We start from the raw sequence: 16,765 nt of genomic DNA, 5'->3' as shown, positions 1-16,765 counted from the left end.
AGTGGAGATGCTAAGCTAAGAGCAGGACAGATTCTAGTTGCAAAGACATCCTTGTGTGGAAAAATCCCAGGGTGTGATGGTGGTAGCCATTACTCAGGAAGGAAGAGAATGTGAAGATTACATCACAAAAAGCAAACCCCATCAAACTTATTCTCTGTTTGCTGGGAAAGCAAAAAAATTGCTGAAGTAATTCTTTCTGGGAATAAAGGCCTGAGGTTTTTTTGTCCCATGTTAGGGACCCCAACAAAATCACTTGCTGTTTGCTGGGCTTTCTACAACTTCTGTTATATTTATCATAGCTACATTTTGGTTGTTTTAAACAATTTACAATCCGCTCCCTCTTCTTTGGGATCTAACTGAACCACACATGAACACATGCCTATAATTACTAAATGCCATAAACAAACTCACATTACAAGACAGCATATGCTTCATCTTACCTCTTCTAGACCTGCCGGTTTCCTTCTTTCCATACATCCACATGGCTCCTTCTTCCACATTTGCACTAAAGCCAACTGTTCTCCTCCCCAAGCTGCTCCCTCCACTGCTCCCTGGTGTTCTGCATGCTTTGCCTAGTGCCGGTGTTTTGGGAAGGCAATCTTCATACCTAGACACTGGAAAGCTGGAAGGGGTGAAAGGTCATGAGCTGTTAACATGTTGCACATTAGCACTGAACTGTTTGTGCAGTTTGTCTTGAAGCAGCAATGTTCTAGCTGTGCTGTGGCTTTGTTTATTTTCTCTAGCATTTTAATGCCAGAGCATGCTGGGTAGGGATCAAAATGTTAGCAAGTTACTTAAATGGGAGACTCCAGGGAATTCCCAGGCTCTCAACAACACAAAACGTTTCAGAACATGCACTTCAGTGACATTTTCATTGTAATTTAACAGTGCACATCCGCATTTTTAGTAAAGAATGTTTTAAGGTGTGTAAATGCACATATCTGACTCAGAAACTTACATGAGCGTTATCTCCCTGCTTATAGCTAAATGGATTCTTTACAGGTGTTTCTATGAGAGAGACAAGGCTGGTGAGGCAATATATTCTATTGGACCAACTTCTGCTGGTGAAAGAGACAAAGCTTTCGAACTTACACACAGCTCTTCTTAAGTGTTAGGGTACATGCTTTTCTCTGCAGCCATGTGGGCTGGAAACATACTCTTTTTAACAAAAACTGAGATTCTCATGTAATTGCTTGACTCCAGGAGCTAGGGCTTTAAGGAAAATACCAAATATCCTGAGACTTATGATCGAATTGCAAGTGTTCTATGCCATTATCTAAATCATCATCAGTGATTTAGCAAATGGCATAGAGAGTACAGTTATAAAGTTTGCGGACAATACTAAATTGGGAGGGGCTGCAACTGATTTGGAGAATAGGATTATAATTCAAAATGATCTGGACAAACTGGAGAAATAGTTGGAAGTAAATAGGAGGAAATTCAATAAGGACAAATGCAAAGCGCTCCACTTAGGAAGGAACAGTCAGTTGCACACATACAAAATGGGAAATGACTGCCTAGGAAGGAGTACTGCAGAAAGGGATCTGGGGGTCACAGTGGACCACAAGCTAAATATGAGTCAACAGTGTAACTCTGTTGCAAAAAAACCTGAACATCATTCTGGGCTGTATTAGCAGGAGTGTTGTAAGCAAGACACGAGAAGTAATTCTTCTGCTCTACTCTGCGCTGATTAGGCCTCAGCTGGAGCGTTGCATCCAGTTCTGGGCACCACATTTCAGGAAAGATGTGGACAAATTGGAGAAAGTCCAGAGAAGAGCAACCAAAATGATTCAAGGTCTAGAAAACATGAGGGAAGATTAAAAAAAATTAGGTTTGTTTAGTCTAGAGAAGAGAAGACAGAGGGGAAATAACAGTTTTCAAGTACATAAAAGGTTATTGCAAGGAGGAGGGAGAAAAATTGTTGTTCTTAACCTCTGAGGACAGGACAAGAAGCAATGGGCTTAAATTGCAGCAAGGGAGGTTTAGGTTGGACATTAGGAAAAACTTTCTGTCAGGGTGATTAAGCACTGGAATACATTGCTTAGGGAAGTTGTGGAATCTCCATCATTGGGGACTTTTAAGAGCAGGTTAGACAAACATCTGTCAGGGATGGTCTAGATAATACTTAAGTCCTGCCATGAGTGCAGGGGACTGGACTAGATGACCTCTCGAGGCCCTTTCTAGTCCTATGATTCTATAAGGGAGCTGGGAAGCAAACCCATGTCAGGGGAACAAGTCTGGGAACAGGAGGGAAGCTAGGGCCAGGAAAAAAAGGTGCGGAGTGTCTGAAGTAGAAGGTGCAGGTGTCTTGGTAAAGTCAGGGCTCTCGGCAATAGAAGAGATGAAGCATGGGGAGCAGGAGATGAAAAGTCTGTGGAGGTTGTTGAGCAATAACTGAGAGAAGAGAGTTCTGACTGGGGGAGCCAGTGACTAGGAGCTCCAGGAACCTCATTAGCGCTGCAGGGCTGAGTTGCATGGGGTGGAGCTGGAGAAACAGAAATGCGTGGTTTGCGCTAGGGAGGAAAAGGTGGCATTGGGGTTCATGGAGCAAGTATTACTGTAGTCGCCATAGACACATGCAATTATGAATGGAATCATGGGAAAGGAGATGTCCAGGAGATCACCTCTCCTTTATTAAGAAATGGTACACACTGCACAAGTGTATCAGAACCTCTGCCGTACGACCTGTGTGTGGGCAAATATGCTTTGAACAAATACTACAGAAATGGGAATATCATAAGAAATGTAACCATTTCTGCAGCATTCCCCTTGGTGAAATTCTTATGCATGCTTTCACCTTTTGCCTTGTCTACTGCAGGTCCTTTCTCGATACCCCCCTGCAGAACCAATTCTCCTCTGCCACCCAACCCGTTCCAACTTCTGCCCTCAGTGATAAGCCTACTGCCTGTGATGGGGATGCCCACCTGGTGTAGCTGATTAGACCTGTGATTGACACACAGGATACAATTTGGAAGATGATGCATATGAAGCAATAGAATTCAGCTTATCTCCTCATACCTCTGCTGTGCTCGCAGATGTAAACATCAGGAAAATTTTAGTATTAAATCAATAGAATACACACAGAGAGAAGATCTGTCGAGTATATAAGTGCCGTTTTACACAGACACCCCAAAGAACGTACACTTCAATAGTTTGGGATACAGTTTCTATGGAATACGCTATGCAAAATGAATTTGAACAATATTTGCATGTAAAAGATTATGCTACTGAATATAGTGTACATTGGGAAAAAAGGTGGATCTCCGATGTTTCCATCAGAAAATATCATCTAAATTAAAAGTTTCAAAATCAATGTGCTGTACCAGTCATTGTTTAATAGGGCCCTCTGTGTCTGTTGGACAATTAGTTCTACTCCTGTATTATTAATGCAGAACATTATGTAATGGCTCATGACCTATAATAACTAGCTGAAGTGTTGGCTACAACTTCTCTGAATAACCTCCATTTACTTCAGGGCTTCTAACTACATGACCGCTAATAATGTTGCACAGCGGCTACTAAAATGTATGGCAGACTAAATTAGTATCTTATTCGAATTACATGGAATTAATCTACTAATTCCTGCGATATACAGTGTAGAACGGGTGGATTAGAACCCTAACTACTAATGAAAGGGCCTAAAAGACTCACTAGTTAAAAAGGTCTTTACAAAAATACAGGATTATAGAGATATTTTCCCCTTGTGCTTCTGCATGATTAAGAGCATTTAAAGATATTTAAGGTGGCAGCCATTATTTGGATGTTTTCTGGGTTTTTTAAATACATTTAATTAGAACCTACAAATCTTTTCTGAAGACAGGTTTCAGAGTAGGAGCCGTGTTAGTCTGTATCCGCAAAAAGAAAAGGAGGACTTGTGGCACCTTAGAGACTAACACATTTATTTCAGCATAAGCTTTCGTGAGCTACAGCTCACTTCATTGGATGCATGCAGTGGAAAATACAGTGGGGAGATTTTATATACACAGAGAACATGAAACAATGGGTGTTACCATATACACTGTAACGAGAGTGATCAGGTAACGTGGGCTATTACCAGCAGGAGAGAAAAAAAAACCTTTTGTAGTGATAATCAAGGTGGGCCATTTCCAGCAGTTGACAAGAACGTGGAGGAGGGGGAGGGGCCAGGGGCGGGGGGGAATAAACATGTGGAAATAGTTTTACTTTGTGTGATGACACATCCACTCCCAGTCTTTTATTCAAGCCTAATGTAATGGTGTCCAGTTTGTAAATTAATTCCAATTTAGCAGTCTCTCGTTGGAATCTGTTTTTAAAGCTTTTTGTTGAAGAATTGCCACTTTTAGGTCTCTAATCGAGTGACCAGAGAGGTTGAAGTGTTCTCTGACTGGTTTTTGAATGTTATAATTCTTGACATCTGATCTGTGTCCATTTATTCTTTTATGTAGAGACTGTCTGGTTTGGCCAATGTACATGGCAGTGGGGCATTGAGGGCACCATTACATTAGGCTTGAATAAAGACTGGGAGTGGATGTGTCATTACACAAAGTAAAACTATTTCCCCATGTTTATTCCCCCCCCCCCGCCCCCACCACCACTGTTCCTCACACGTTCTTGTCAACTGCTGGAAATGGCCCACCTTGATCATCATTACAAAAGGTTTTTTTTCTCTCCTGCTGGTAATAGCTCACCTTACCTGATCACTCTAATTACAGTGTGTATGGTAACACCCATTGTTTCATGTTCTCTGTGTATATAAATCTCCCCACTGTATTTTCCACTGCATCCATCCGATGAAGTGAGCTGTAGCTCACGAAAGCTTATGCTCAAATAAATGTGTTAGTCTCTAAGGTGCCACAAGTACACCTTGTTCTTTTTTCTGAAGACAGTTACCCTTGAGTTGTAAATGACTGGGAGAAGGTTAATTTGCTGGTACAGTGTGATACTCTTTACATGGTGAGGTTAAACCTAGAATACCCAGTTGGGGTTTGGGTAACACTGTGCCAGAGGGAATTCAGAGAAGAGAAACAAAAAAGATTAGGATGTTGAAAAGGTTAATACAAAGAAACAATAAAATGCTTATAAAATAGCTTGGCTAAACAATGAATTGGGCTTTATTCCTTCAGTATTTAAAGGAATACCTTTAGTCTTTAAAGTTTTGCTTGAGTAAGGACTGCAGAATCAAACCCTAAAAAGGGACGCACTGAACATCTATTTGAAAGGATGTAACCACCAAGGAGGAAGGGGAAGAGTGGTACAAGATAATATTAATAAGGAGCAATGTACTGAAATGAAACAAAGAGGATGTTAGGAAAAACTAACCTGTGACAGAGTTCCATGAGGCAGTGGAATAATCTGCCAAAGGAAGTGATGGAAGCCCCATACCTTAGGAAATTTCAAACTAGAAAATATACCAATGGGAACAATCCTGCACTGGCAGGGAGTCTAACTGACCTTATGGGTCCTCATCTATTTCCAGTTTATATGATACATCAGTACATCCAAGTGTAGCTTGATTAATATGACTTTGTACAGGACATAGTCATCTTCAATGAGCTTTATCATTACTACCTGAAACAGGACCACTGAGAAGTATGGCAAAAGAGGTTAAGATACTTACTAAGCTACAGACTAATGCCAGAGCAGCCAACAAATTCTACCAAAAAAGGAAGAGACTCTTTCTCTCTTTTCTCACCTCCTAGCTTATGAATGCCTAAACTCTTCAAAAAGAAAAGGAGGACTTGTGGCACCTTAGAGACTAACACATTTATTTGAGCATAAGCTTTCGTGAGCTACAGCTCACTTCATTGGATGCTGTAGCTCACGAAAGCTTATGCTCAAATAAATGTGTTAATCTCTAAGGTGCCACAAGTCCTCCTTTTCTTTTTGCAGATACAGACTAACACAGCTGCTACTCTGAAACCTGTAAACACTTCAAGAATAATAGGGAACACGTCCTGAACTTTTTTCCATTTTGTCTATGCCTCCTATCGCGATAGCCCTACTGAGCTTGAATGGCAAATTTTAAATGTCATTCAGGACCCACTGAATACTGCTAGTATTTGCATTCCTTAAAAAGTAAAAAAAAAAAACAAAACATTAACCTTTTGTTTTATTGAATTAAAATGCCATGCAAATGCTGATGTAGCCTTCAGAGACCGAAATACTTTTACAAGAAGAATAGCTGTCATTTATTAGACACAAAGAACAATTACTTGATAGGATGCTTTCTGACAAAAAGCAGATTGGTATTCTTATCATAGAAAAGGCATTGTAAAAAAAAAAAAAAATTCAGCACAGACCTCTGAGACTTGAATAATTTAAAGCTGCATTTGGTGCAATTTAAATTTTTCTTTAGGGAGGCAAAGTTAAATACCTTTAATTTGTTCTAATTATTTCAAATTTGCAAGTTAATTATGGCTGATCATTAAATAACAAAAAGGACTATCGTCTCCATAGAGTTTTACCTCCTACCCTCTGCATTACTTAAGCTAGATTTTAGTATGCATGAATTAACTTTCTAAATAATCACACGGTTTGACTAAATGGCTCAGTAAAATGAGCTCTGATCCTCAGAATAAGCATTAATGGACATTAGAAAGGCTATTGGGAGCCATGTTACTTACATTATAAGTATTTTTAATGTGGTCTTATTTACTAATCTTTATGTACTGTTCAAGTTAGGGCAGCATATAGATACATTATTCTGCTTTAACAGAGGAAAGTCACTTCTTCAAGACACTAAAATAAATGGTAGGTTTCAGAGTAACAGCCGTGTTAGTCTGTATTCGCAAAAAGAAAAGGAGTACTTGTGGCACCTTAGAGACTAACCAATTTATTTGAGCATAAGCTTTCGTGAGCTACCGCTCACTTCTCACGAAAGCTTATGCTCAGATAAATTGGTTAGTCTCTAAGGTGCCACAAGTACTCCTTTTCTTTTTACTAAAATAAATGTCCATTTAGAGCCAACTAAATTCATTTTTAAATAAATACAGGGAACCTATGACAGAATTTAACTTGTTTTAGCTGCTCATGCTGATGAATCAATCTAACATAATGGTAGCCTTGCTCTCGAAATGGAACGTCACAGATCTGTTGAAGTGCTAAGCTTCCGAAGCAGCAAAGAAGCTCTAGTCCTAGCAACAGAGTGGCACTAACTATAAACCTCTTGGGTGTAAACAGGCTGAATCTGTTTCCTGTTCCATAGCCAGTGTTCAACTGACTGGTTCCCAGCCATCGATTTTGGAGTCTCGCCTTCTACTGAACTCTGACCTATACACACATTTTCCACTGCAGATCAGCAGTAGCCAGAGAACACAAGACTACACCAGGACCAGTCAGAAACCCACAAATGGGAGGCAATTCAACAGATGGCTGCCTTAATGTTACCCTGTTGAGTCCAGGGCTTGGGAGTTTAGCCATCAGTAAAGTTACAGACTGCATTGGGTGGTTTGTTCCAAAAAGCAAACTCTGCAGTAATGTTGTTTTTCCACTCTGCAATTTCTATTTAAAAAACAAACAAACACCAACAACTTTATTAATGGTGCAAGAGTGCAATTTGCTGCAATTACAATCTGGCCAAGAATGTGTAACATTTAATGGTGCAAGACTGGCAATCAGCACAAACAATACATATTTGATGCTGGAATCCCCTTAACCACTAAGGAAACTTAGCAATTCCCAGGTGGATAGCACCTTAGACATGGGAGTTAGATGCCCAAATACCTTTAAAACTTTAGCCCTAAGTCACTTGCAGAAGTCTGTGGTGAATCAGGGAATTGAGTCCAGGTCTCAAGTCTTAGACTAATGTCCCGATCACTGAACCATCTGGCCTCTCACGTGCTGTTGGATCATGCCCATTGTCTCTGTCCAGAAGAAGCAAAAGGGTGGGTGGTAGAGGCTGAGGGAGAATGGGGGTAAATACTTCCATGCACGAAACCAGAGCAGTTCTGTGCTGAAGAGCAGGATAGCTAAAAACAAGTGGGTGAGACGAATGATACTGGCCATTCAATCATGCAGGAGATAGTATTCTTAACAGAGGCCTAGGAAGCACTAGAGGGAGGAACTGTTCTGGAATACGGGGTGGATCATGCATTGCAGGTGGAGGGGAAATGCGCAGAAGGAGCATACTCAGTGCAGTTTATTTTTGGTCAGTATGACCACCCTTGTGTTCCTAAGGGCTAAAGCAATCTGGTCACGAGTAGATTAATCGCATCAAAAACACGCTGTTAAAAACCTTGACGCTTTTTACCACAGAAACAGAAAAGTGTTTGAAAAAAATCTAAACTTAATTTTCTTGTTCTTTAAAAGACAGAAAAAACCTGGCTCTGGCAGAGACCTTGAAGACCACACTTAAGCTTAGAGTGAGTTTTCATGGCCGAATTATAAAACCTGGCATTTATGTAAGACACATGGGCATACTAATGACATGGGTGCGATCCAACGGCTGCTACAAAGAGGCAGGTATCCTCCTCCTAGAAATGCACATCCATCTCTACAGCTCAAGCCCATCTTTTTTCTCAGGCTTTTCCCTAGGGCAGGGACTGAGTATTTGTGCGGGAGGAAGGAGTCATTATCCTGATAATTTTGTAACTGGGTATTTTGTAAGTTAATAGAAATCTAAAATAAAAATAGCATCATATCTTCTAAGTAGTAAGCTTCCCCCCCGCAAAAAATCACTCTAGCTATTGGTCACAGGTGCCAGCTTCTAATTTTCCCCAGGGTTGCTCAACCCCCACTCAGCCCCAGGCCTCACCCTCAATCCACCCCTTCCCCCAAGGCACCACCCCCACCCTGCCTCTCTCTGCTCTCACCCCATCTCTTCACACCCCTCCCCCTAGTGCACCCCGTTCCCGCTCCTCCCCCTCCCTCCCAGCACCTCCTGCATGCTGCGGAACAGCTGATCCGCGGCAGGTGGGAGGCACTAGGAGGGAGGGAGGGGAAGGAGTTGATCAGCAGAGGCTGCAGGCGGGCGGGACTGGGGCTTGGGAGAGAAGATTGGCTGCCAGTGGGTACTAAGCACCTACTAATTTTTTTCTGTGGGTGCTTCAGCACTGGAGCACTCACGGAGTCGGCGCCTAAGATATCGGTTTCACTATAACCTGGATATCAACATTCATGCACATACATAATTAAAGGTAAAAAAGCTAAATGGCTCTTACAATTATGCAGTTATGTCTTCCCTCCAAAGCCGTGTCCTGGTTTTGCTGTAAGTTACTCATAGTTTGACTCCCTCTCAGCCTAACTGGCTGCCCTAAGAAACAATGAAATGATCTCTGATAATTTCTCTCCTTTTCTGCCGCCAGAGAGTGAATCCAAAAGAAAATTCCAACACAAAGCTTTTGATACAGTCATGTAGAAATGACCACAGAAGGCAGGCTGGTAAAGCTCTGGCAGGACAAAATGCTGCAATTGTGTGTTTGGCCTTTTTTATAGAGCAGAGTAGAGCAGCTGTCGTTCTAGCAAGCAGCGCTGTCAGACTTCACAAAAGAAAGTCATGTAAATGTCAAGTCATAGGTATAAAAACAATCCTTCAGTACAGCCTCTGTATATCTGAAAAGCCTGCCTAGCTCTCAACAGCGAAAGCACCATAAGGAATGATGCAAAAGCCTGTTTAGGACAAAACAAAGTTTTTGAACTAAATCCAAACTTCTACAGTTCTTGATCAAACAGCATAACCCTTATGGGTAAGATGAAAACCATACATCTGCACGCCATTTTGGTGCCTTATCCAAGAATCACTTTCAAGTGGCTCCGAGGCAGCCTCATCCACTACACTCCCCTCAAAATGTTATATGCAAACTATTACCAGCCAAACATCCTGGATTGTATTCCAATTCGGTCTTGAAAAAGGTCTCTGAAAACAATACATCCCCTTATTACCTTGGTCCAAACAGAACAAAGGGCTTTACCATAGTGCTGCTACCATTGCAAACGAAGCTGGTAAAATAATGCTCAAAACTTAGTGAGTCTTTTCAGAAGTGCAAGCACCCATCAGCACGGTGCAAGATCCCTTCTGTTTTCATGTACTTTATAAAACAGTAAGTATATACACACCAGCTCCTCCAGAAGAGTGTTAAAACAGGTGCACAGCTGTTGATAGCAGTACCTCTCAGAAAATGAAGAGCTATTTTGAAACCACTCTTTCTGCCAGTGGGTTACATGACAGAACAACCACTCACTGAAGATAAATGTGAATGTAACAGAAAGGGGTGGACAATAAGACTGAAAAACAAGATCTGATAGCATCCTCCAAGTAAGATATTTTTAAAGAGATCCATAATTAAAGCAATTGATGCTTAGGATCTGCCCTGTTGTACACAGGTACTGCAGGCTGTGGAATGTGCAAAGAATCATAGAATCGAAGAAGATTAGGGTAGGAAGAGACCTCAGGAGGTTCATCTAGTTCAATCCCCTGCTCAAAGCAGGACCAACACCAACGAAATCATCCCAGCCAGGGCTTTGTCAAGCCGGGCCTTAAAAACTTCTAAGGATGGAGATTCCTCCAAAGAAACCTACTTGGAGTGAATCCTATAATACCTCTAGGTGGAGCCATGAGTTAATAATAGTTAGTATTTATATTATTTTCTGGCACAGATCCACAGCATTGATTCTATACCCCCAACTTCTATTCAAGGACAAAGTGGAACTTCACAAACATTAAGCTTCAAATTGCGCTAAAAAAAAAAAAAAGGTATGGTAAGTTATTACCCCTATTTTGAAGGTGGTGAAACCAAGGAACAGAGAAATTAAACTTCCAAAGTCATAAACTGAGTCAGATGGCCAGGCCTCGTGACTCCCAAGTCCCATGCTCTAGCCCAGCCTTCAAAAATAGTCATGAAATTTACCCTCCTAGGCCAAAAATACAAAACAAAACAACCCATCACCTGCCTTCATTGTGATAGTGATTATTATAAATAATGAAAAATGTGAAACTTTAGTGACCCATTAAAAAAACCCTCAAACATCTGGGTAAGTAGAATTTTGCAGATTATTTTAACTATTAGATTATGTTACTCTGCAGAGAGTCACCTTTGATGAAGGAGTTTTTAGTAAAGATTTAAGAAATTCAAAACTGGCAGCTTCATTTGCCTTGAATCTACTAAAACCACTTGATTCACCTTGGTGCTCAGTGCCTCTGAAAAATCAGGTCATTTATTTAGGTGTCTAAATATGAATTTAGATGCATTACTGTAGGCACCCAAGTTTGAAAGTTTTAACCAGTGTTTCATCAAAATCTTCCTATGGCTTTCCTTTTAGCACATGGACTTACTTTGAATACAATGTCACAGAATACTGGGTCAGCCCAGATGCTTAAGGGACACACTTAACATTTGCCTCCTGCTCGTTATGTTAAGATCCCAAGGAAAACCAAAAATCCTACACTTTTCAGAACTGTGATGAAAGATGCTACAAATATCTGTTTACTCACTGCAACTATGACTAGGATGGTAAGAAAATATAAATGATATTTTATCTGCCAATCAAAAAGAGATGACTGAATTTCAGGTAGTAGACAGTAGAGTTTTGCATGGTTCTGTTTTAAAGTAATGATAATGGTCTGAACTATCAGGAAATGTCAGTCACAACCCAATACAGTACTAAATGTACCATGCTAGCTATGTGGTATGGTGGCTCTTCATTTACCTGTAATTTATTTACATTGGGGTAGCAGCTAGAGGCCTCAGCCTGTAGTTGTGTGCTACACACTGTACAAACACAGAACAAAAAGATAGCCTCTATCCTGAAGACCTTACAGTACAAAATGAGACACAACAGATGGATACAACAGACAAACAAGGAGGGGGACAATAAAAGAGAGAGACAATTATTAACTGCTTATTGATTAAATAGAAGGGCATGCAGTTACACAAAAGGGTAAGGCACAACACTTACTGTTGTCCCAGGGCTGCAGTTACTTGCCCACTATTTTGTTTTGAACTCTTAAACATGAAAGTGTTGGTCACATTGTACCTCTTTGGGGCAGGGACCTTCTCTTCGGTCCATGTTTGTACAGTGCCTGACCCAAGGAACCCTGGGCTTTGCTGCATACCATAGTTCACCGTATCTGAAGAATGGAAAAACCAACTGAGGCCTCTCTCTTATCCTGCAGAAAATTCTAAGTTATTGGTGTTGTGGTACCATCCGCTAGGCAACCAGGAGACAAAATAAAGTGAAAGGCAGAGAAAGGGGCACTCTTTGTCTCCTCCCCTGAAAGAAGGGAGCCTAGTTTACAGCTCTTTGGAGGAGTCCCTCTTTGCTCCTCGATGGGATTAGGAGGGGAAAAACAAACAAACAAACAAACAAACAAACAAACAACAAAACCAAGGACAAACTCCAAGTAAAGGGGCGGGGAGAGGCGGGACAAGAAACAGGAAGGATTTAGACCAATGCTAAGTACCACCATGCAGTGACCTTCTATTGACTGCAGGTTCCAATGCCAAAAGACTCTTGGAGACAGCCTCCAGTGGATTTTATATGCATAGGGGATACAGTAAGAGGAGGCATGGAGGAAAAGAAGTGATAAACTTAAAAAGGAGATATTGATGCTCATGTTATTGATGGAGTGATGAGAAATAAGGGGATATAACAATACAATGTGAGCTGCAGGCCACGGTAGATTTGCACAATGCCTATAGGCAAGCAGCTGCAAACAGAGGGTTTCAAAGAGAGGGGTAACATTGTCTAATTGCGCAGCAAGGAAATTAGTCTTAGCAGCTGTATTTCAAATGGAGGTGAATGAAATGGATATAAGGGAGGCCAGAGATGATTTCACAAAATCAAGGTGCTTAATTTTTAAAGTATGTTGTGGAGGAGAAAGCAGCAGCATGCAGCAACAGCCGAGGGGTGTGAGGAGAAGGATGGGGAAAAGTGTCAAGGAGACGCCTAGGGGCGGGGGGGCAAGAAGGGTCACATGCCCCTCCCCAGGTGCCGGGGGGGCACATTCAGCAGGGAACCTCAGTGGCGAAAGGAGCAGGGACTGCCCCCAGCCTCACCCCGACCCCAGCCCTTCCATGCAGCTGCGTCTCCTATCTGAGGTCTATTGTACAGCTCCACCTGAGGACAGGGCTGGGGGTGGTATAGCCATGTTCTGCTCCGGTTCCCGGCGCAGCAGGAGGACAGAGTCACTGCCCAGGCAACGTGGGATGGGGAGGGGACGGGAAGAGCACGGGAGCTCCAGGCTGGGGGGGGTCATGTGGGGAGGTCACGTGCCCCCTTTTAGCTGGTGCCCCCCTTTGTGTCCCTCCCATGAGCCACCGAACAAGTCTGAGTGACAGGGAGGATCGTAGTGTTGTCAATACCGGAAGCAGAGAGAGTCTCAGAAAGAAAAGAAAAGAGCGCAGTTTTTGCCAGATTAGGGTTGATCAGACAGCAAGTCAACCAGAGAAGCAAAGGGTAAAAGAATTACTGGCATAGTGATAGCTCAATCTGTGGAGGCGGATGTCATCCAGTGATAATATCTGGGAAAATCAAGAAATGCCTAAGTCCTCTCTTTGTGAGAAGAAACTGGTTCAAAACTAGTTCCAAGAGAAATGGTATAAAATAGCACTGCAAAAAAAACCACCACAAAAATATTCTCTCCATAAAAATCTAAAGATCATACTGTTTCTAAAATTAGGGCAAGCACTAAATGAAAGTTAACCTGAACAACAACTTTAGCTAAACTTCAGGTCACATGCATTAATATAATGAGATGAGGAATACGAAAAGGCCATTCATAATAGAATTCATGAAGTTAGGAATGCCATGCTTAGCTGCGTTATAACATATAATTAATGGTTCTATAAAGTACGAACTCGCCCGGCCATCCGCAAAACCGTTCTCTACATTGGGTAGGGCAAGCAAGCTGCTGCCGCCACAACTACTGCCCTTTGAGAAGCTGAAAAGCCTTTTCCCCCTGTTCCATCAGAGACCACACTGCCATGACATGATGAGCTTTGAACCGCTACCCAAATCAGAATGCCGTATAACAGTTGGCAGCCCAATACACATCTCTCATGATAGACTGGTTATTGGTGAAATGTTAAAGAAAAAGTCATTACCTATTTCCTGTTGCTTCTAATACCCTACATTCCTCTAGATTATTTATAATCCCCACTAAACCCATCCTCTGTTTATAGTCTTTTAACACAATAGAAAAATATAAACTATCTGGAGATCTGCCTTGTTTTGTACCACTCCCAGCCATTTGGTACAACAAAGGAAGTTCTCTCTCCATCAAACGGCCTGATCCCTCATGAAGCCCTGATGCTCAGATTCAAGGTTAAAGGATTAAGGCCTGAAGCACTGAGTACCAGAGGAAAGAAAGCCAAATATCAAAAGAAACACAAAAATCAATCCTCTGCACCACAGGGGCAGTGTGAAGAACAAGTCAGCTGGGCTGAATCTAAAATTTTCTCTGTGTGGCTCTCAAAAATTAGCACTGTTATAAATGTAATGGGCAGTTTTGCAAAGACAAAGCACTCCTGGAAAACAGCAGAGCTCAATTCAAAATATCATTACACTCTGGAAAGTTTTACTTCACCATAATTTTAGTTGCAAATGCATAAAGTCCACTTCAGAGAGAGAGAGAGAGAGAGAGAGAGAGGTCACATGACATTATCCTTCTATGAAGTTTGTATATCTACAAGTGACAGAATGTAATATTTAGTACAGTTTGCTTTTTGCTTCAATTCTCTGCATGCTGAAGCACAGCCAAGGTCACAGGAGGGAGGAAAAAGTGGGTTTAGCTTGGTGCAGCTGCGATCATGGCCAGAAATAGCAGGGTATGGAGGATTTCTTTCTTTGATTTTGTAATACCAATGGCTTTTGTTCCTAGTACTGCCCCATCAGTTCAGATTTTAAATGGCTTGATAGTTGTAAGGGTAGGTTCCAAATACAGCTAATTCAAAAGCACCTTCCAGAACTTTTTTGTTTTCCTACGATCTGGCTCAACTTTTCCTTTCTTGGGACACAAGAAAATATACATTAAAATACTAGTTACTTTAAGAATAAATTTTTAAAACTAAATAGAAGATACACAGTTACATATAAGAAAGGCAATCTATATTAAAACTAATCAAGCCAGGCTTCAGAAGAGTGTTGTAAGTCATGGAGTGACCTACTAGCTCTAATGTGTCCTCAAAAAGAGACAACTACAAGTGCTCTGAAAAATGTCTTTCCCTGTTTCCAAGTGTCGGCACAGGAAAGAACACCCGGAAAGCATGGTGAACAAACTTACACTAGCTAGAGGGAAAACGAGAGATTTCGTCACCACACATGCCAAATTCCCAGAACATTTTCAATTTCAATATATGAAGTCACAAAGCCACACCAGGAGATTTATCATGCACTATCATTACACATTAACAGATCCAGGCCTTTGGAAAATTCACAAGTGGCTGGTTTTTACTGTATAAAAATTACCAGTGACATCCAGTGACCCCTGATCCCACCCTCTTTCCACAAGTGTTCGCTAAATACAAGCTTATTTTGCTTTTTGAAGACTACAGCTGTAAACCAAGTTAGCGCCATCTTTCCACTAAGACTGACTAAGCTGCCGCCCACCCATAGGCTTCCTGTTCAGGCTAATTTGGACTGCTGAATGTGACATACGTGATCCTAAGAAGAGATCAGGTACAGTTCAGATAAGAGCAGGATAGAAAACTGCTGTAGTTCAAAGTAAACCTGAGAATGTGGTTATCAAAGAAACCAGTGCAAGTGGAAATGAAGCTTTAGGCTCCCCAGAATAACAAACATTGTTGGCTGGTTTAAAAAAAAAAAAAAAGACTTTCACAAACATCTTGAAATAAACTTTTGATCACCAACTTAAGGGCAGAATTATTTCTGTAGAATAAGAAAAGCTACTATTCTTTCAGCCTGTGTGGGTATATCTACATGGCAAAAGAAAACATCTGCAACAGCGAGTCTCGAAGCCCAGGTTTACAGACACAGGCTTGTGCTATGGCGCTAAAAACAGACATTCCTAGTTTGGCTCTGAAACCTGGTGAAGGGGATGAGTCTCAGAGCCTGAGCAGAAACATCTACACTGCTATTTTTAGTGCCATAGCATGAGCCCGAGCCTGCAGACCCGGGCTCTGAGACTTGCTGATGCGGGGTTGTTTTTTTTTATTTTATTATTTTGCAGTGCAGCTGTACCCTGGCCTAGGTGGCTGTAATGAAGTAAAAATGTGCAGAAAATTCAGTATAAAGTCTCCTGTTATGTAACAATGGACTAGGGCAGATATCTGTTGGGGAGATGCTGTGGTTATATTTATTACTCAGAGATGTGTCTCTGCAGCTAATTCAGCATTTGCACTTCTTGCCGAAACATCAAGTACATTTTTATTGACCAAATAAGTTTTCTCTGCGTTTCCCAGCTGAATATGCTACCAACTTCAGTGTCAAATAATCTGCCACAGAGAGAGAAAGCCTGGGTGTTAAAATGGACACTAACAAATGGGCAAGCAGTTTCCAGCTACCCAAAGTTAAAAAGATCCTATAAGCCATTTGCAAGCACAGTTGATTTCTGTCTGTTTTAATGCTGTCAATCTGCCAGTTTTAAAAATATTCAGGAGGAGAAGAAAAAAATCCTAGCCAGCTGCATTCAGTAAATGCATTAAGTTGCCTAAGTGGCACATCGGGTTATTAAACGCACCTCTAGAGACCACGGAACAACTCATAAATGAATTGGAATTTGGTGGTCTTAGTGAAATACTGCACATTCTGGCACGACTGGCAGTTTCTTCTCTAGAGACTCCAGACTGGAATAGCAGGAGGTGATGCATGTCGTGATTGAGGAGAATTGACA

At 41.4% G+C, this 16,765-nt stretch overlaps 1 protein-coding gene across 4 annotated transcripts in view; it reads right to left on the bottom strand.

The window, feature by feature from the left end:
* KIAA1328 (KIAA1328 ortholog) overlaps positions 1-16,765 on the bottom strand; it is a 269,075-nt gene that overhangs the window by 56,931 nt on the left and 195,379 nt on the right. For all 4 annotated transcript variants that reach the window (XM_074952292.1, XM_074952291.1, XM_074952290.1 and 1 more), the window contains one exon: positions 441-622. In XM_074952292.1, the coding sequence (XP_074808393.1) occupies positions 441-622 (182 nt within the window). The remainder of the gene's footprint in view (positions 1-440; positions 623-16,765) is intronic.

The sequence above is a fragment of the Natator depressus genome, chromosome 5 (assembly GCF_965152275.1).
Source record: "Natator depressus isolate rNatDep1 chromosome 5, rNatDep2.hap1, whole genome shotgun sequence".
Taxonomy (NCBI): Eukaryota; Metazoa; Chordata; order Testudines; family Cheloniidae; genus Natator; species Natator depressus.
This window is presented reverse-complemented; position numbering and strand designations above follow the sequence as displayed.